The sequence below is a fragment of the Chlorocebus sabaeus genome, chromosome 21 (assembly GCF_047675955.1).
Source record: "Chlorocebus sabaeus isolate Y175 chromosome 21, mChlSab1.0.hap1, whole genome shotgun sequence".
In the NCBI taxonomy this organism is placed as follows: Eukaryota; Metazoa; Chordata; class Mammalia; order Primates; family Cercopithecidae; genus Chlorocebus; species Chlorocebus sabaeus.
Genome location: NC_132924.1, coordinates 112,331,227 through 112,353,302, shown reverse-complemented (window position 1 = coordinate 112,353,302; position 22,076 = coordinate 112,331,227). Strand labels below are relative to the sequence as shown.

The 22,076-nt window shown below is 39.7% G+C and overlaps 1 protein-coding gene across 8 annotated transcripts in view; it reads right to left on the bottom strand.

Annotated features, from left to right (window-relative positions):
• The window catches only part of UBN2 (ubinuclein 2), a 99,768-nt gene that overhangs the window by 45,504 nt on the left and 32,188 nt on the right, over positions 1–22,076 (bottom strand). For 7 of the 8 annotated variants that reach the window (XR_005238155.2, XR_012090438.1, XM_007983118.3 and 4 more), the window contains 9 exons: positions 18,665–18,735; positions 15,490–15,619; positions 12,796–12,914; positions 11,862–11,975; positions 11,194–11,337; positions 9,143–9,193; positions 5,936–5,978; positions 2,598–2,648; positions 81–1,631 (listed from right to left, as the gene is read on the bottom strand). Coding sequence is in view for 6 of the 8 variants with exons in the window: in XM_007983118.3 (XP_007981309.1) it covers positions 81–1,631; positions 2,598–2,648; positions 5,936–5,978; positions 9,143–9,193; positions 11,194–11,337; positions 11,862–11,975; positions 12,796–12,914; positions 15,490–15,619; positions 18,665–18,735 (2,274 nt within the window). In the remaining 2 variants the exon portion in view is untranslated. The remainder of the gene's footprint in view (positions 1–80; positions 1,632–2,597; positions 2,649–5,935; positions 5,979–9,142; positions 9,194–11,193; positions 11,338–11,861; positions 11,976–12,795; positions 12,915–15,489; positions 15,620–18,664; positions 18,736–22,076) is intronic. The other variant, XM_007983114.3, reaches the window with a different exon arrangement.

Genomic DNA, 22,076 nt, shown 5'->3' with positions numbered 1-22,076 from the left:
AGCTTATTAAAGTTACCCACAAGAAAGATAACACTATGCAATCTTACAGTTTATCACATGGATGTACAGAACATACATACCTGCACACTGGCTGTTACCACTGAAGACCCTGAGGCAGTGGATGGTCTATGTGGAGTAGACAATGGTTTGGTAGCACCCTGTGTTCCACTTCCTGTTCCCCCAGATAGACTAGTCCTATTAGCTCCGCTTGAGTTAAGGTTGCTACCTCTGCTGGCAGGTACATTCATTGCAATTCCACTCAAGCTATTCTTCCCAACAGTTCCAGTGGATGATGAGTTTGTTAGCTTTGAGGGGGCCTGAAGATTTTTTGTAGATGGAAGGCCTGAAGTGCGATTAGAGGGCAATAAATTCAAGGTGGGAGACTGTCTGCTGATGTTCATTCCACTGGGCTGTTTATGGACCGGGTTGTTAGTGCTGGAGTGGCTACTCTGGGCTACTAGTGCATTTGGACTGGAACTACTTGGGGATACAGTAGGCTTGGGAGTCGGGTTGGATTTAGAAATAAGTTTAGTTGATACTGAAGGCTTAGCTGACAGAGAGGGCTTGGGTGAGGCAGAAGGCTTAGGCGAGGGCAGGGGTTTAGGAGATGTGGCAGGCTTGGGAGATGAGGCAAGTTTTGGGGAGGCAGCCATTGAGAAGGGAGATTTGAAACCCTGCGTGGAGATCTGTGACACCATAGCCTTGGCTAAATAGTTACTGGAGGTAGTGGTGCTAGGTACTGTCCTAGAAACCAGGGGGTGGGACCCTTGAGAACCATTTCCAGGTGAGGGGGTAGATAAAGGAAGGCGGTACATAAGTGGCTTATCTGAAGTCTTAATAAGCGAGGAGGGACAGGAGAGTTGGGGATTATTACTTAACTTCACCACAGGGTTGGTCTGGGATTTACTGATGGTGGCCTGTAATGGAGACACATAGTTCTGCTGGACAGCTGAATGCTGGTGCACCTTTGTTACTTGTGTTAATGAAGAAGCATCTTGGGCCTCGGATGTTCCCAGAGCATGAGAAGAGGCAGCAATTTGGGCTTGGGAAGAAGAGGAGACGTGGGTCTGTGAAGAGGAAGAAGTGTGAATCTGGCTTGACCTCTGAAGTCCTTGTTGAAGTAGCCTGGCTGGCAAAGGTTCTAAAGAAACTTTAGGGTTCTGAATGGAAGAACCAGCAATAAGGCCTGAAGAGATGCCAGTATGAGCTAAATCCTGGGGTTTCTTTGGTACTGGCCCTGTGTGACCAGCAATAAGACTTGAAGAATGTGTAGGCTGAGTAGAATCTAGTTTTTTGGGAGTAGCCAGTGGCAGCTTACTCATGATACTAGCTAATTTTTCTTCTCTCAGTCCTGGACGAGGCTTTGTGGTTGGCATGCTTATCCTTGAGCTAACAGGAGGGCCCTTGTTCCCACTGTTGATAACCGCTAAAGCTTCAGAAACAAGATCCAGTGAAGGTGAATGGAAAGAAAGGTCTTCATCTAGTGAGTCGTCGAGGCAGATGGTTTCTTGGGCTGGTGCAGAGCTAGAGCTGGCTGCAGCAACAGCAGTTGTGCTGGAGCTCGTTGGAGGACCGCTAACCGAAGCCACCAGGGATGCCGGAGTTTTCTGGTCCTTTTTTGGACTATACTCCTAATGTAAAGCATCATATGAAAAAAATAGAAATGGTGAATAAAAAATTACAAAGTTAATTTTAAATAAGAGATTTTCATGACAATTAAAATTGTTTTTCTACTGGAAATGTTTAGAGACTATCAAAACAAAAATAATTTTTGAGATGACAGAGCTCCTGACTGAGCTGTCCTCACAAGACAAAGTATCTGATATATTGCACACAGCTGTCATACCTTGGTAAGCTTAACACCAAGTGGAAGGAACATTCATATACTAGTAACATTACTGATGAGCCTCCCTCACCTGCATCAGATCTTCACATCCTGCTCCAAATCCATCTGTTCAGATTATTCTCTTTTTATTCCCCTGCACTCAGGAGAAATTCTGCCTTTATATTAAGACTCTCCCCTTCTCGTCTGGGATGGTTTGCTAGGAGGCTGACCTTCACTTTCTGCTTCCATGCATTTCTGCCTCTTTGTATGCCCTGTCCTGCAGCTACCCTACAGCCAGTACATAGAAAAACTGGTACGTGAAAGTGGCAGACGGTTCAATCCAAGCATATATAAATTATGCTATCTGTTATGGTGAATCTGTAATTTATTTGTAAATTATTCATTTGTCATTTATTCAATATATATCCGTTAAGTGTCCGCTGTGAGCAGGGCTCTATGCTAAGAAAACAAGAGTATTAAGAATTACAACTCTGAATACCTAAGAGTTGTTAGAGTCTGTTTCTCAAAGAATCAACCTTCTTAATATTTAAGGAAAATAACTAGAGCACGGTTTACAATATTCAAAGAGCAAAATAATTAAAAAGCATCTATTTATTTTTAAAGATAAAGTATTTGACTCATTTTATTAAGATTGAGAAGCAAAAACCTATTACATAAAAGTCATATAAAAGTCTCAATTAGTTTCTTAAACAAACCCAAATAAACCTAGAGTGTTATATTATATACTGATTTATACAACCATAGCACTTACCTTAAGCATAGTGGGGAAAGAATGGAGAGGAAGGGTCTTTACCATCACCTCCTAAGGTATTACATAAGCAAGCTGTTAAGAATACTGTTACACTCTAACTTCCTTAGTATTTTTTTCTAAGCTTTTATTCTAAAACCCCTGATTAAAAACCTCACTGCCTATTGGAAGTACAAGTGTACTACATTAAGGTCACAAATGTCTGCTAAGAAGAATAGGTAATACAAATGAGACACATTTGTTTTGATATGCCATCCACTTATGTAATTAGTGAAAATACCATTATAAAAAGTACAAAATAAAGGGTGGGAAATGTATCCAAATGTTGGAAGTATTACTAGTATAAAACTGCTGTTTTAAAGTGACTTTTTGATTATTAATTTTTATTTATAAAAACATTAAATGCACTCTAATAGAATACTGTGTAGATTTATACTGGCAGAGAATTGTTCAGGATATATAACTGAGTCAAAAAAGCAGGCTGTCCCATTTATATAAAAGACTAAATAAATGGATAGCTAATTGGATAGATGGATGGATGGATGAATGGAAGGGAGGGAGGGAAGAACAGAGTTTCAGAAGAAGGGAAGGAAGATGTGTTCTAGAAAGCCAAGAGCTTTTATTCTCTCACTGAGGAGAAATTTATAGGTACTTTTACTTTTCTCCTTACTTTTCTGTGTTATTTACATTTTCTATTATAGGCATTTCCTTATCTTAACCTTTATAACTAGAAATAGTATGGGGAGTTACAGTAGGAAAAAAACCACATCAACAATATAGCTTTTCCATTTTGGGAAAAGGAAAAAGTAATTTAACCATAGAGAAGGAAACAAACAAAAAAACTGATGACTCCCCCATATCATTCTAACACATCCAGTGTTAGAATTTAATAAATTTCCTGGCCGGGCGCGGTGGCTCAAGCCTGTAATCCCAGCACTTAGGGAGGCCGAGACGGGTGGATCACGAGGTCAGGAGATCGAGACCATCCTGGCTAACACGGTGAAACCCCGTCTCTACTAAAAATACAAAAAACTAGCCGGGCGAGGTGGCGGGCGCCTGTAGTCCCAGCTACTCCGGAGGCTGAGGCAGGAGAATGGCGTGAACCCGGGAGGCGGAGCTTGCAGTGAGCTGAGATCCGGCCACTGCACTCCAGCCCGGGCTACAGAGCAAGACTCCGTCTCAAAAAAAAAATAAATAAAAATAAAATAAAAATAAAAAAAATAAATTTCCTATCCAATTATTCTATTAATCATATGTTTGAACAGATGTATCAAAATGTAACCAATCCTTTATGGAGGTTATTAAAACTTTAGTATTCTAATAAAAATAAAGTGAAGTGTCAAAACAAAGTCCAAACTCAAGAGATTTAATGAAAGATTGGCTCAATATTATTTGGATCAGAAGACAAAGTAGTAGGTTATTAAGAAAAAGAGGACTATTGGCTGGGCACGGTGGCTCACGCCTGAAATCCCAGCACTTTGGGAAGCCAAGGCAGGTGGATCACGAGGTCAGGAGTTTGAGACCAGCCTGACCAACATGGTGAAACCCTGTCTCTACTAAAAATACAAAAATTAGGTGGTGGTACGCGCCTGTAATCCCAGCTACTCAGGAGGCTGAGGCAGGAGAATTGCTTGAACCTGGGAGGTGGAGGTTGCAGTAAGCGGAGATTGCACCGCACCACTGTACTCCAGCCTGGGTGACATGGCAAGACTGTCTCAAAAAAAAAAAAAAAAGAAAGAAAAAAGAAAAAGAAGACTATTTACCCTGCATTTGAAGAGGCTCTAACACCAAAAAAGTCAGGAAAGCCACAGAATAATAAATATTGACCATCTGGACACAATCTTACAAGCAAAGAAACTCATCTATTAAAAACAACAACAACAAAAAACCAAAGAGACAAAGGCTACAGAGCAAAGTGTAAAACCTAAAGGGTATGGGCTTTCATTAAAATTTTAATTTCAAATGATTATAGTTTTTACTTCTAGAGGTTATATTTTGATTCTCTTTCAAATCTACTTTGTCTATTTTGATAGGATATCTTTTATTCCCTTTTCTATTTCTCTAAATATTAAAAAATTTTAAGTAAAATTATTTTATGTACTAAATTCCATAAATGCACTACTTGTCTGTCTTAGGGATCTAACCGTTGTTTATTGTTCCTACTGACTCTCACTCATAGTAACTTATCCTCTCATGTATTCTGTATTTCAGACTGTAAGTTCAGGTCTGACATGGTTTATAGGAGGAGGGCCTTTGAGGCCTCTGAAGAGGGCACATTATACCACAGATAATTTACTTTTGCCAGAGGCCCTGGGTTACTACTAATCCAATAACTAAGTTACTTTTTCCGCTTGGGGTTTTCTCAGATTGTAGAGGTAGTGTAACTTAAACTCCTAAGCCAATAAAAATTTTCAGCAAGGACATTCTTCCTCCAAACCACAACCCAGTCCAAGACAGCCACTTTTCTTTTTTTTTTTTTTTTTTTGAGGCGGAGTCTGGCTCTGTCTCCCAGGCTGGAGTGCAGTGGCGCAATCTCGGCTCACTGCAAGCTCCGCCTCCCGAGTTCCCGCCATTCTCCTGCCTCAGCCTCCCAAGGAGCCGGGACTACAGGCGCCCGCCACCTCGCCCGGCTAGTTTTTTGTATTTTTAGTAGAGACGGGGTTTCACCGTGTTAGCTAGGATGGTCTCGATCTCTTGACCTCGTGATCCGCCCGCCTCGGCCTCCCAAATTGGTGGGATTACAGGCGTGAGCCACTGCGCCCGGCCAACAGCCACTTTTCTTAATGTCTTCTGCTGGTGGCTGGAATTTTTTCTAGTCCTTTCTTTTACTAAATACGTTATAGTTTGAAGGTCCACCTTTACACAGATTTCATCCCAAGTTTTAACCTGTACAAGCCCAAGAAAACCCTAACTGCTATGCTCTGAGAAGAAACATAAAAAGAAACCATAAAGTGATGGGTAGAAAGTGCCAAATGCCTCCAAGAGTAACCAAAATTTAAGCGACAGATTAACAGTCAGCTCCTTTTTTGTTTTTGGTCTTAGGAATTTTTCTTACATATTTTCAATCTCAGCTGTGCTATGAAAGAATATTTGTTATAGTTTACCTAGCATTTCCAAGTATTAATAAAGTTAAGCTTTATAATTGGCATATGCATATTTCCCACTGCTACACAGGAATCTATTCTCCCAAATACAAAAGTTCTAAGATTATTATGAAGTTGAAAACACCTATCTTATAGTGCCTACTGACCTCTGCTAAATACCAAAAATCTTTTTCATCTTAGGAATGTATTTCACATTCACCAACTATAACTAATTAAAGATTTTGTTTTAATACTTACCTTTACTTTGGGTTTAGGTGCAGGAATCACCTTTTTCTTTGCCCTAAGATAAAATGATTTTAAAAGGCTATTTCAGTAGCAGTTATATTGCTCATTAGAAAGTTATAATAAATAGCTTTGTAATTATGTGGTAAATAATTCCTTCTGCTATTTGGAAAGCTCTTTGAAGGAACCATATTTAAGTGCTCAGTTTATACTAAGTATGTAGCAACATTTTCCCCAATTCAGATTAACTGAAAGGCCAAACAACCAGTAAAACATGAAATGTAGATAATACAATTTTCTAAAAATTAAATGTAAATACATAAACTGTAAAACAACCCCCCTCCTAAAAGAGCTTCAAGGAACTTCAGGCTCAAATTAAACCATGCAAAAAAAGTGTGAATGAGATTTAACTTAACCAAAACAAAAAAACCCCTGAGCTTTTAAAGAAAAATTTTTGTAATGTAAAAATTCAAATAAAAAATGTCAAAATGACAGGGACAAAAAGGGCAAGAAAAATTACTATGGAATCTTGGAAGTTTTGGAAAACTATGAAAAAGTTCAAAGATTAAAAAAAACTAACGAGTTCCATAGTAAGTCAAAGTATTCAAATGTTTGTTGAATAAGTGTTGACAAGCTAAAATACTTCACCTTGTCTACTTCACTTGGCTAAAATGTCACTAACTAGATTAACAAGAATCTTGATTAAAACTGTCAACTTACAACTTCATTTAGGCAACAGTAATTTTCTAAGTTTTTTTTGATGAAGGCCATTTAGGGAAACGACCTTTAGGCCCACTTATCCCATAGATTCCTACTTTACAGTACAAAACAAAACACAAAGTTAAACAAAACACAAAGTTAATGATAATAATGAAGATATTTAAAAAAAAGGGAGAAGGAGGCTGGGTGCAGTGGCTCAAGCCTATAATCCTAGCACTTTGGGCTGAGGCAGGCAGATCATGTGAGGCCAGGAGTTTGAGACCAGCCTGGCCAACATGGTGAAACCCCGTCTCTACTAAAAATACAAAAATTAGCCAGGTGTGGTGGCGCACGCCCGTAGTCCCAGCTACTCGGGAGGCTGAGGCAGAAGAATTGCTTGAACCTGGGAGATGGAGGTTGCAGTGAGTTGAGATTGTTCCACTGCACTCCAGCTTGGGTGACAGAGCAAGACTCCATCTCAAAAAAAAAAAAAAAAAAAGACAGAGAGGGAGACATCTTTTGTAAACACCTTTAGAATTAAAGGAATGCATTATTTGTACCTGAATTGTAATGCATATATGGCTTTGGAACTATAGTAGCACCCCCTTATCCACAGTTTTCAATTTCTGCGGTTTCAGTTGCCTGTGGTCAACTGAGGTCTGAAAATATTAAATGGAAAATTCCAGAAATAGAGAGAAACCACATTCACATAACTTTTATTATAGTATATTGTTAAACTGTTCTCTTTCATTATTGTTGTTGTCAATCTCTTACTGCGCCCAATTTGTAAACTCAAATCTATCATAGGAATGTCTGTATAGGAAAAAATAGTCTATGTAGGGTTCAGTACTGTCTGCAGTTTTGGCATCCACTGCAGGCATCTTGGAGTATATTGTCTGAGGATAAGGGGGACTACTGTACAGGGAAATTAAAGCCAAAAATACTACTGACACAAACATATACATATGTATATAAAATTTGTTTCAAAGACAACAAAAACACTTGCAACAAGCAAGCCTATAATATATGAAACCAAACTACTTAGAACTTATACTAAAAAAACACTAAGAACCAAAAACCACAACCAACTCAATACATCCCTGATGATATACAGTTGACTCCTGAGGATGAAGACCTTTATGATGATTCGCTTCCACTTAATGAACAGTAAATATTTATGATTTTCTTATTAACATTTTCTTTTCTCTAGCTTACTTCATTGTTAAGAATACAGTATATGGTACATAAAATATACAAAATGTGTTCATGAACTATTTATGTTATCAGTAAGGCTTCGGGTCAACAGTAGGCTATCAGCAGTGAAGTTCTGGGAGAGTTGAAAGTTACACGTGGATTTTTGTCTGTGTGGGGTGAGGGGGTGAAATCCCTAACTCCTGTGTTGTTCCAAGGGTCAACTGTAATAATGAAATGTCCTTCCTAAAAACTAAAAAATTCCTATATAATTGCATACAAGGAGAGTAGGAATTTTATAATGTTGCCCAAAAGATGTTAAACAGACCTCTCAGCAGAATATCGAATTAGAGTGTTCAGTAAATTCTCAGTAACTTGCTAATTTTATATTTTAATAACCCCCTTTTTTTCCCTAGAAACAAGGTCTGCTTTGTCCCCCAGGCTGGAGGGCAGTGGCATGATCTCCACTATTACAACCTCCACCTCCCTGGCTGGCGTAAGCCATCCTCCTACCTCAGCCTCCTGGGTAGCTGGGACTACAGGCACATACCACCATGCCTGGCTAAGTTTTGTATTTTTTGTAGAGAAGGAGTTTTGCCATGTTGCCCAAGCCAGTCTCTAACTCCTGGGCAAGCAATCCACCCACCTCGGCCTCCCAAAGTGCTGGGATTACAGGCGTGAGCCACTCTGCCAGGTTTTAACCCTTAATGCCACCCTTGCAGGCTACAGAGAAGGTGCCCTAAGTTGTAGGGAAAAATAAAACTGTTCTGGAATTGACCAATAGTCAACCAAAAAGGTGACCACAGAAAAAACTTGCCTTTTTGTTTTATGTGGGTAAGATAAAAGATCTTTCTCTAGTAATCACATCACTAAGGAAATACCCGGTTTTGAACAGAAGGAAAGACCTCAAGAGTTGGTGAATTTTGTGGAAAACACTCTGCAGCACAGCAAGGGTGGGTGTGCATATGGATCTGTCCTGGTACACTCAAGACAGCAGAGGGCTGTGGATTACAAATGCAGATAGACGTTAAGAGGTGGAGAAAAAGACTGGCAGGTAGAAGGCCCACGAACAAAGGAAAACCCCTGACCCTTCACGCTTCCCTACTACCAGAATCCCAGGCCATTATGTGTCACACTATGCATTTAGTAGGTTGTTTAGAGAGTAGCCTGACAATTATTTCAATAGATAAATGTGTTCTGAAATCTAAATAGTCAATGGTCAAAATGATCTTTTTAAGTCCTATTCCAACTAGCATTTAATAAATGATACTTTTGTTCACTAAAGCACATAATGTGAATAAATGAAGCAATCTGGAGTCTGTATTTACTCACGGAGCAGAAGTAAGATGATTATGAACACTCCGGCTTTCCTTAAAAAGCATTCTGGAAAAATTTAAAGAACACAATTATTATTTTTTTATAGCAGACAATAACATAATTGTTTTATTTTTAAAGTAATTTAATTTTCAACAGACTATTACTTGCTTATTTACCAGGTAAAAGTTATAATGGTACAGTATACTCAATAATCTATTTTATGGAGAGTTTTATTCATAGCTCACTGTAACCTAGGCCTTCTGGGCTCAAATGGTCCTCCTAACTCAGCCTTCAAAGAAGTTGGAATTACAGGTGTGTGCCACCATGCCCAGCTAATTTTTAAAACTTTTTGCAGAGTCAGAGATCTCACTATGTTGCCCGGGCTGGTCTTAAACCCCTGGCCTCAAGCAATCCTCACACCGTGGCCCTGTGCCTCCTAAAGTGCTGAGAATACAGGGGTGAGCTACCACACCTGGTCAACAGATCTTTTCTGTTGATGTAAGATGGAGTAATTTAAGATCATGGGTAGAACTAGCCAAATTTAATTTTTACATTCTTAACTCTTTTTTTTGAGACAGAGTTTTGCTCTTGTTGCCCAGGTGGAGTGCAACGGCGCAATCTCGGCTCACTGTAACATCTGCCTCCCAGGTTCAAGTGATTCTCCTGCTTCAGCCTCCTGAGTAGCTGGGACTACAAGTGCCCACCATTACGCCCAGCTAATTTTTGTATTTTTAGTAGATACAGGGTTTCACCATGTTGGCCAGGCTGGTCTCGAACTCCTGACCTCAGGTGATCCACCTGCCTCGGCCTCCCAAAGTGCTGCAATTACAGGTGTGAGCCACTGCAACAGGCGACATTCTTTACTTAATCCTTGAGATTTTTCTTTTTTTGAGACGGAGTCTCGCTCTGTTGCCCAGGCTGGAGTGCAGTGGCCAGATCTCAACTCACTGCAAGCTCTAACTCCCGGGTTTATGCCATTCTCCTGCCTCAGCCTCCCAAGTAGCTGGGACTACAAGCACCCGCCACCTCACCCAGCTAATTTTCTGTATATTTTAGTAGAGACGGGGTTTCACCGTGTTAGCCAGGATGCTCTCAATCTCCTGACCTTGTGATCCGCCCGTCTCGGCCTCCCAAAGTGCTGGGATTATAGGCTTGAGCCACCACGCCCGGCCAACCCTTGAGATTTTAAACAGAGTGACTCTTAGTTTCTTGAGATACTTCTCTACACTGAATATTTTATTTATTTACTTATTTTTTGAAACTGTTCTCAAACTCCTGGGGCTCAAAGTAATCCTCTCACCTTGGCCTTCCAAACTGCTGAGATTACAGGTGTGACCCACTGGGAACCTGGCCTACAATGACTATTTTCTTTTCTCTTTTTTTTTTTTTGAGATGGAGTTTCACTCTTGTTGCCCAGGTTGGAGTGCAATGGTGCGATCTAGGCTCACTGCAACCTCTACCTCCTGGGTTCAAGCGATTCTCCTGCCTCAGCCTCCAAGTAGCTAGGATTACAAGCATGCGCCACCACCCTGGCTAATTTTGTATTTTTAGTAGAGACGAGGTTTCTTCATGTTGGTCAGGCTGGTCTTGAACTCCTGACCTCAGGTGATCTGCCTGCCTTGGCCCCTCAAAGTGCTGGGATTACAGGCATAAGCTACCGCGCCCGGCCTCTACGATGACTATTTTCAATAGAACCTAAGGCTATGTCTCTTTGCTTATGCTCTAATCCCGTATTTGGTTCCTTATCTTCATGTTACCCATATGAAGTTCCTCTCCCAAACTTCATAACCATTTGGGAGTCTTCTCTCTTTTTCTCTACTAGCAAATTTGGGTGTTAAAAAAAATGTTAAGTAAAACATCACCTTTACATCTATCTCTGTGTATGCACGACTCTTTTGTCATTTAAGTGCTTAAGGTCTTCAAAGCAAGGATCATCTGAGATGACTATACAGCATGCTGAATACATTAGGTTCTTAGCAAAATCAATGTCATGTATGTGTATGTATATCTTTAATAACAGCAATAATAATAAAATTAAATAAAATCCAGTAAGTTGCATTTCTTACCTTGCCTGCATCCAGCCCTTAGGCCACAGGGGCTTCACCTCTGTCTCCATAAAAGACTTAAGATAATCTTCAGCAGACTGGCTTTTATTTGGTTCTAACTCATAGCATCCCAATTTGATCTCAACAAGGTTACATAACAAAGTTCTAAACAGATTGAAAATTAAATTTGAAACTTTTTTTAGAAGAGCATAAATTTGGCAGCAATAATACAGATTATGTGAAAAATTCAGAAAATAACAATTTCTAACATATATCATTCATTGCAACACAGTCAAACCCCCAATATGAAACAATTTCCTTTGATATCTTTAATCAAAGCACCAAAGATTGAAAGGGATGGTTCTCTACTTGGGGTACAGAAATACTATTGAGAAAGATGGCTCAAGAAGAAATATGTTGAAAGTACTTCACCTACTGAAACCAGTATGACTTACTCCATTATTAGATTAGTTTATAAAAAGTATTACAGTGTATATGAAAATAAAATCAATAATACTCTGAGGATAGTAGAACCCAGTTAATCTTCTCTTGAATAATTTTTTCCTACACACTAATCTTTGGTTGCTTCCAATCTAGTTTTATATTTATTATAGAGTTTTTTTTTTTTTTTAAATGAGGAATCTTACTTTTGCATTATACATTAAAAGTGAAAACTAATTAAATCTTACCTGATGGTATCATCCCAGTGGAATTTCTTTCTTGGTCCTATGACACGTTTTCCTGGTTTCTCATCATCATCTTCTTCGGATCCATTTTTTTCACGTTCTTCATCTGTATGCAATCTAACAATGAAAAGCACTTTACAAAACAAACTTTTAACCCATCACTGCCTATATACTATGCTCCATAAACACTTGTGGAATTGCTTAGTTGAATGTTAAAAGAGAGGGTAAAGAGGGAATCTACCTTTCCACAAAATACTTCGAATTTGAAAGGAGTTATAAAGTCGTTTGGTAAACAAGGACTTCAAATTACAATGTAAAGGCACCAACATTCATCTTTTAGTTCAGAAAATACTTGCATTCAACCACAGCAAGTCAAGGTGGGGTTGTGAAATGTCTCAACAGTGTCAGCTCTTGCTTGATCACCTCCGTACAATCCATTAACAAACACCTTTTGTCTCTGACTCCAAAGCAACTGAGTGCCATTTACAAAATACTCAATTATATCATGTCAGTGGTATATGTGGATTTCTACTTGAGAATGAGGTTCACTTAACATCAGAACAGCTAAAAGCACTTCTCAAATGCACGTCCAGACATGGTGGCTTACGCCTGTAATCCCAGCACTTTGGGGGGGCTGAGGCGGGTGGATCACCTGAGGTAAGGAGTTTGAGACCAGCCTGGCCAACATGGTGAAATCCTCTCTCTACTAAAAATACAAAAATTAGCCGGGTGTGGTGGTAGGTGCCTGTGATCCCAGCTACTTGTGAGGCTGAGGCAGGAGAATCACTTGAACCCGGGAGGCAGAGGTTGCAGTGAGCTAAAATCATACCACTCCACTCCAGCCTGGGCAACAGAGTGAGACTCCGTCTCAAAATACACACATACATACATACACTTCTCAAAGACAAAAGCCAGTCCAAATAGAAGAGATACATACTTGGCACACTTAGCTTGACTACGAGCCTGGCAGTCCTCCTGGTATTTAAATAGCTGTTCAGGCATGACATTGCTAACCGCCAGTTTCAGTTTTTGCAGAGGTTCTCTTAAACGATCATCCTAAAAAGAAAAACATACTAAAAGTTTTTATCAGACATATTTACAAAATTTTGTAAGCAGGTCCCCAAAAGATAAAAATTATGTTTTAGATACCAATTATAGATTTGAAATATTAGCATATCTAAATATGGACATTTCTCCTACAACACTGACTTTTTTTTTTTTTTTTTTTTTTTTTGAGACAGAGTCTTGCTCTGTAGCCCGGGCTGGAGTGCAGTGGCCGGATCTCAGCTCACTGCAAGCTCCGCCTCCCAGGTTCACGCCATTCTCTTGCCTCAGCCTCCCGAGTAGCTGGGACTACAGGCACCTGCCACCTCGCCCGGCTAGTTTTTTTTTTTGTATTTTTAGTAGAGACGGGGTTTCACCGTGTTAGCCAGGATGGTCTCGATCTCCTGACCTCGTGATCCGCCCGTCTCGGCCTCCCTAAGTGCTGGGATTACAGGCTTGAGCCACCGCGCCCGGCCGCAACACTGACTTTTTTTAATACACACTAGATACACAATTAGACTGACATTTCCAAGTTACCCAAGAAGAGTACCAGTTTTTCCCTGTTGCCCAGCATAGTTATTAATGGTGTTCCGTTACACTCTTAAAAATGCCCCATGGACACTTTCATATAGATAACTTAAAACAAAATCATTGTCTTCTACTTGTATAGACTACTACTGGTTAATCTCCATTATGACGGGAAACCAGTGCCCTAAGAAGAGACACTGCTTTGGAACACGAACACACGTGTTTGGTTTGGGTGACTACCAACCGGATGTTGGTATCCTATTCTCTTATGGTTAGTAATTCTGACTTAGGCTGCAAGTAAAAATGCAAGGTCAAGGCCAAAGTGAAAGGAACCCGAAAACTCTTATTCACGTGGGTTTTCTGGACAAAAAAGAAAGTAGGCTTGCATCTGACCGTTTTAATCAATCAATTTACTACTTTCATCTTGCAAGCAACTGTATATATATATGTAACTACTTAAAACATACTTTTATCACCATTATAGGTGCAGAAATATTATAAGACTTTACTTTTCTTCATCGAAACAATTTTTTTTTTGGAGACAGAGTCTTGCTCTGTCACACAGGCTGGAGTGCAGTGGCACCATCTTGGCTCACTGCAACCTTCGCCTTCTGGGTTCAAGTGATTATCGTGCCTTAGCCACCTGCGTAGCTGGGACTACAGGTGTGTATCACCACACCCAACTAATTTTTCTATTTTTAGTAGGACAGGGTTTTGCCATGTTGGCCAGGCTGTTCTCAAACTCCTGGCCTCAAGTAATGTGCCTGCCTCAGCCTCCCAAAGTGCTGGGATTACAGGCGTGAGCTACCGAGCCAAAACAATTTAAAATGTGATTTTTGGTAAAGAAAAGATTTTAAAAACACGAATATTACAAATAAGCATATTAACCTATTCCACAAACACCAGTAAATATTACAGCACATATAACGTAAAATCCTATGTTTAAAAATGTACATATTAACCTATTCCATGAACACCAGTAAATAAATATGATAGCACATATGACATAAAATCTTATTTTAAAAAATGTGAACATCTGGCCAGGCGCAGTGGCCAGAAAAAAAAAAAAAGTGAACATCCAGTATCGTCATTCCTAGATGATTACTTTTGAAGAATTATGTAGCTTAGACTTCTTCCCAGAAACAACCCAAATATCCATAAATAGTCAAATGGACAAATTAATTGGGATATATTCACACAATGGAACGCTGTGCACCCAGCAGTAAAAATGAATGTATTTCTGGCTGGGCACGTTGGCTCACGCCTGTAATCCTAGCACTTTGGGAGGCTGAGCTGGGAGGATCACCTGAGGTCAGGAGTTCAAGACCCCAGCCTAGCCAACACGGAGAAATCCCGTCTCTACTAAAATACGAAACTAGCTGGGCATGATGGCAGGTGCCTGTAATCCCAGCTACTCGGGAGGCTGAGACAGGAGAATCGCTTGAACCTGGGAGATGGTGGTTGCAGTGAGCTGAGATCACGCCACTGCACTCCAGCCTGGGCTGAGCGAGACTCTTTGTCTCCAAAAAAAAAAAATTTCTGCTATATGTAGACATAAGATGAATCTCAGGTGCACAATATTGGACATTACAAGCTACAGAAGAAAGCAGACAGTATTTCTTTATATGAAGCTCAAAAACATGCAAAACTAAATAAAATGTTTAGGGATACAAATATATGTGATAAAACCATAAAAAGAAAAGCAAGGGTAAGATATCTTTCTTCCATAGCCAAAGGGATATTAAATAACTTCAAATTTGCCAGGGGTTCAAGACCAGCCTGGGCAACATAGTGAGACCCTGTCCCTACAAAAAAAAATTTAAAAATGGCCAGGTGTGATGATGCCAGCCTGTAGTCCCAGCTACTTGGGAGGCTGAGGTGGGAGGACTGCTTGAGCCCAGGAGGTTAAGGCTGCAGTGAGAGCCATGTTCACGCCACGGCACTCCGGTCTGGGAAACAGGGAAAGACCCTGTATTAAAAGCAAAAAAAAAAAAAAACAAAAAACAGTCTTTACAGGTTATGAAACCCAAGATGTAGATATTATTGTTCTTCCTCTTACCTGGACATTGAGATGTAACTTCTTTAGACGTTTTACTAGTGTTTCTTTATTGCATGGCACAAAAGCTTCAAGGTGGGAGTAGACACCACTGCGAATGACGGGGCCTAGTTCTTGTAGCTGTAACTCAATGCTGGCCAAAAAAGTTAACAACAATGAACAATATAGAATTTGTTTTAGGTGGCATTGTACAGACAAGAAAGCAAAGCCAATTCTTGTTCTCATTTTATCTTTTCATGATTTCCTAAAGAGAATTTTTCATGGCGGGAAAAAAAAAAAACCCATAGCAATAAATAGTTTGTTTATTTATTTAGAGGCAGAGTTTCGTTCTTGTAGCCCAGGCTGGAATGCAATGTCATGGTCTCGGCTCACTGCAACCTCTGCCTCCTGGGTTCAAGTGATTCTCCTGCCTCAGCCTCCCAGGTAGCCAGGATTACAGGCGCCCGCCACCATGACCAGCTAAGTTTTTTGTATTTTTAGTAGAGACGGGGTTTCACCATCTCTACTAAATGTTGTAGAGACGGGGTTTCACCATCTCTACTAAATGTTGTAGAGATGTTGGCCAGGCTGGTCTTGAACTACTGGCCTTAGGTGATCCACCCGCCTTGGCCTTTGATCCCAAAGTGTGGGATTACAGGTGTGAGCCACTGCACCCAGCCCCATACCAATAAATAGTAATGCTATAAAAGTATTCTATTAGTCTAAGAGTAGAACTTCTATAACCATGAACAAGCTGGAAATATTTTTCGGGTTATAGGGGCAAACTCTATGTTTTCAGGTAAAGCACAATAAATTTGTAATTAACCAAAAGTTCTTTTCCTCAAAGAGATATTATACTACCCCTCAGCCTAGTGGCAATTGCCCGCAGGTCGAGGCAGCAGTGCGCCATGAGCACATCACTACTCCAGCCTGGGCAACAGAGCAACACCCTGTCTCAAAAAAGAAAAAAAAAAAAAATTATGAGCAATGTTTGTTCTAGGTAGTAGGCAAGGAAATCAAGTCAGCATGTTGTGTATTTCTTGATCTAGTGTTCTGAGTACGCAAAATTCAATCAGGCAAAAAAGGGGGAAGGGGGTTCCCTATTCCAACAAACTGATCTTTTTTCCCCCTAGTATAAGGAAGCAATGGCGAGGCATCACCAATACAACTGGATAGCTTCACAGGAGTTCCTACTCTAAATAATCATGTTCCATATTCTCTTAGGAGGCAGCTCAATACAGAAAATAAGACATGTTTGTTTAGGAAAGTGGAAAAAGAGGCTGAGGGAATAAGAAAGTGACTAAAAGGGAAAAACTTCAACTCAGAACACTAGTACTTGTGAAATTGGAGGCATACCCTCTGTGAAATAAAAAGCAGATGGGCTCGAAAAAATGAAAAGATTCGTTTTAAGATAGACATGAGAGGAATAAATAGGAAAGCCTGTAAATGGAATGCTGATATTCTGCTTATCTGAGAAGCTATGTCCCAAGGATGGTCTTTTGACTCTCCCGGGACAGAAACAGTTGCTCCCTTTCACAGAAGAGTAAAATAAAAAAGAACAGCCTCAGTCACAAGATAAGGACCTGATCACATTTTGGGTTCACAGGTGGAAAGAAAAAGAAGAGTTGATCAGATCCCTGACTATGGAATCTGGGACAGCTCTGACAAGTCATGGCTGCACTGTTCACTGAGTCTGGAGTTTTAAAGGGAACTAGGGAAAAGGAGCTGGTGTAGATAGAAAGCATTTGTCTGGCTGCCAGGCAGAAAGACTCCATCTGAAAATTCCTGGTTAAAATAACTAGGAACAGAAATGAGAAACTCCTCTGCCACCATACTAGCAGCAGACTATATGTTTTCTGAGTCTATTTTTAAGTACTCCAAAATAAGACTGTAATAAATTACAAGCATTATCAGAAGCAACGATTCAACAAGCCCTTCTTCACATCTCATGAGAAACTATCTCCATTACGTATTTAAAAGATGGCAATTATAGTATTATAAATACTACTTTCCTTTTCCTTTTCCCGTTATTTCCCTTTTCCTCCTCTTTTTTTTTTTTTTTTTTTTTTGGAGACAGGGTCTCACTCTATCACCCAGGTTGGAGTACAGTGGCACGAACACAGTTCACTGCAGGTTCAATCTCCCAGGCTTAATGAATCCTCCCACCTTAGCCTCCTGAGTAGCTGACATGATAGGTGTGCACCACCACACCTGGCTAATATTTCTGTATATTTTATAGAAATGGAGTTTCACTATATTCCCCAAGCTGGTCTCAAATTCCAAATTCCTCAGCTCAAGTGATCCTTCCACCTTGGCCTTCCAAAGTGTTGGGATTACAGGCATGAGCCACCATGTCTGACCTTTCCTGTGTCTTTCTATAATATATGATGCTATTAAATCACTAAGAATAAGCAAATATTATTTTCACCAGAGAGGTGAAAATTTGCTATTTTCCCCATGATTACTTTTTGACCAGTTCTGCATCCAATTATATACCTGATTCCTGAAACAATGGTTAAAATCTAAGTCGAGAACAAGGTTTACAAGTTCGGTTTATTTGACCACAACCTTAGAACCTACTGCTTCATTAGTATCAAACTCTGAGTGCAAAATTATTGCTAAGTTAAATACAAAATTTGCTAATTTAAATACAATCTATATTATATATCCACCTTCACCTTATTCTCAATCCAACTGCTATCCCTCTACATTATCTCTATCCTACTTCACAACCACAATTTCTTTACAAAACTGTACTTTCCATTTGACTAGAAAAGTTTGTACAAATTATAATTAACCTCACTAGGTATCAATGGAATTACTATTCCCCAGTATAAGTATAAAAGTAGATGGAAAATCATGCCAAATCCATATATAAATGCTCTAACATTTCCCAGAAAGACACTTTCACATAAGGTGACATGAAGTACATTTAAGTCTAGCTAAATATCCAACCTGTACAGTGGTCACTTGCTCTGGCAGTTGTAACTACTGGAAGCTTTGATTATCCTAAGTGGTCCAGGAAAACCAATACATGCAGAAACATAATTTTGCTGAGAAACAAATGTGAATCATACATGCTGTAAGGCTTAAAGGGAAGAACTCACGCCCAAGACTTGCCAATCACCCAGTATATCTCAAAGGCCTATTACATTTTTTAATGAATCATTCTTAATTTTTTTTAAAGAAAATTACTTACTCCAGAAGAATATTATTCATATCCTGTGTAAAGAATTTTTTCCTTCCTTCTTCATCAAAAAGTTTGGCAGCCTAGAGAAACAAGAAAGATGGTCATAATTCAAAATAAGCCATTACTCTATTTTGTATTCTTAGGACACATGTTCAAAGGTTTTTTGGTTTTTGTTTTGTTTTGTTTTTTGAGATAGGGCCTCACTATGTTGCCCAGGTTGGTATCAAACTCCTGGGCTCAAGCAATCCTCCCAACTTAGTTTCCCAAGTAGCTGGGATTATAGGTATGTACCACTGTGCCCTGCTGCAATAAACAATTACTTTGAGATTAATATCTAATGAAAAAAAAAAAAGAAGCTCCTATCAGACCACTAAATGAGTTGTGATGAACAGACAGGCAAAGCCATTTGAGAGATTCAAGTTCAGCTGGGTACTGTGTAAGTTTCCTTCAGCTACTGTAACAAACTACAAACTTTTTGGCTTAAAACAAGAGAAATTTATCCTTCCTCAGTTCAAAGTACAAAGTCAGTATCACTGGGCTGAAATCAAGGTGTCAGCAGGCCCATGGTCCCTCCAGAGGCTCTTAACCTTGATGGGAATTGATCTGTTTGTTTTTCATATTCTTAGGATCACAACTTTTACAGATTTTTAAAATATCGGCCGGGTGCAGGGCCCACATCTGTAATCCCAGCACTTTGGGAGGCTGAAGCCGGAGATCAAGACCATCCTGGCTAACACAATGAAACCCCATCTCTACTAAAAATACAAAAAATTAGTCAGGTGTGGTGGCACGCGCCTGTAGTCCCAGCTACTTGGGAGGCTGAGGCAGGAATCACCTGAACCCGGGAGGCGGAGGTTGCAGGGGGGTGGAGGGTGTAGAGAGCTGAGATCGCACCACTGCACTGTCTCAAAACAAACAAACAAAAATAGTGTAACATAAAAAAAAAAAAAAGGTCCAAATCGTGTGATCAACCCACACTGAAGCTGCAGTCTTCTACAAGCAGACAAAAGAATCTGGTGCCATATCTAACTTGAATCCAAGAAGACAGATTCTATGACTCTGTCCTTAAGGAGTCACTGACATAACTATTAATAGAGTTAGCTACATTCCATGAGGATCGCTGACCAAGATACAGTCAATGATCCAGCTGAAATGTGTGGCTGGAGGCAGTATGCTATATTTTGGGAAAAAAAAAAATCTTAGATATAGTCAACAACAACAAAAAAATCAGTAGAGTTGGTAATCTCTAAAAGGAAGTTAAAAAGTCAAACATGTAGTGAAAAAGTAATATGGAATCAATAGTACAACTGTTGAAATAAAGGATTTTTTAAAAGGTCATTTAACTGATGATTTGGTGAAGGCAAAAACAGTATTTTTAAAAAAGTAATGTGAATAATAAATTAGTACTATTTTTAAATTCAATCAGCATCACAGGTCATAAAAGGTATCAAACTGCAAATTAAGTTATAATGTCTTCATGATGCATCTATAGTACTTACCAAAGCCTAATGTGAATAAAAAATAGATTTCCTTTGAGTAAAAACATCTAGAAGAATTTCTGATGGAATTTTAAACTTTATAACCGCAAGACTTTTTATATGACCTAGCTACAGAAAATTAGATTTAGTCATCCAGTAGTTACACATGTATATAAACAAAAATGTCATACAACAATATTTTGGAACCTACTTTTGATGTATTAGCACGTATTCCTATCCTTATTATTATTATTTTTTTGATATGGAGTCTTGCTCTGTTGCCCAGGCTGGAGTGCAGTGGCAGGCTCAACTCACCGCAACCTCCGCCTCCAGGGTTCAAGCGATTCTCCCGCCTCAGCCTCCTAACTAGTTGGGATTACAGGCGCCTGCCACCATGCAGGGCTAATTTTTGTATTTTTAGTAGAGATGGGGTTTCACCATGTTGCCTAGGCTGGTCTCAAACTCCCGACCTCAGGTGATCTGCCCACCTCAGCCTCCCAAAGCGCTGGGATTACAGGTGTGAGCCACCGCACCTGGCCATTTTTATTTCATTTTTTAAATATGCTGGCCTTTACCTTGTATTGTGATTTCCAACCCACTGATAAGTCTCAATCCACAGTTCAAAAAACAAGATACTGTTTCCATATCTATTTACTAAAGAATAAGCTCCTTGAGGGTAGGGCTATAATTCACTTAACTTTGTATCCTTGGTATGCAGTTTGAGTGTTCAAATTCAGCATATATACCCTTCTCTTCCATATTCGATATATATATACATACAATACATATAATTTATCTTCCTAAATTCACAAAATGAGGCAAATACTTTGGATATCTTGTGTATTTTGATTATCCATAGGTTTATTAATTCTTGCTGTGATTTCCAAGGTAACAGAAAGGAAATAGAAAGGAGATGTCTCACTTTCTATACACGTTACTGCCTACCATGTGTCTGACTTCATGCTCATCACCATGTTTAACCTTCGTAACAGCCAAAAAAGATGGTGTTGCAGTCCCTATCTTATAAATAAGGAACTAACACACAGGATTGGTTCTTGCTAAATAAACGATAAGCCATTATTAATAATTACACCTTGAAAAACCTGAATTGCATCATTAGCACTTTTTAAAACCTAAAAGAAACTAAGATTATCGAGATGGGGCCACATGGGATAACAAAATACCTATGCCATCTACTCTAGAGTCAGGTGAATCCTATTTAATAATAAAAGAATCAACTCTATTGATGTTATCACTAAGATATTTCTATTTATTTATTTGGGTTTTTTTCCTTTTTTTGAGACGGAGTCTTGCTCTGTCACCCAGGCTGGAGTGCAGTGGCATAATCTCGGCTCACTGAAACCTCGACCTCCCAGGTTCAAGCAATTCTCTGCCTCAGCCTCCCAAGTAGCTGGCATTACAGGCACGCATCACCACGTCCACCTAATTTTTTTTTGTATTTTTAGTAGAGACAGGGTTTCACCATATTGACCAGGCTAGTCTCAAACTCCTGACCTCAAGTGGTTCACCCGCCTTGGCCTCCCAAAGTGGTAGGATTACATGCATGTGCCATCACGCCCAGCCAGTTATTTCTATTTAAAAGAAAAGGTCTAGGCCGGGTGCGGTGGGTCATGCCTGTAATCCCAGCACTTTGGGAGGTTGAAGCAGGCAGTTCACCTGAGGTCAGGAATTCAAGAAAAGCCTGGCCAACACGGTGAAACCTCATCTCTACTAAACATACAAAAATTAGCTGGGGGAGGTGGTGGGCGCCTGTAATACCAGATACTCAGGAGGCTGAGGCAGGAGAATCACTTGAACCCGGGAGGTGGAATTTGCAGTGAGCAGAGCACGCCACTGCACTCCAGCCTGGGCGATGGACCGAGGCTTCGTCTCAAAAAAAAAGAAAGGTCTAAAAGGAAACATGGAAAATAAAAAGTTATAAA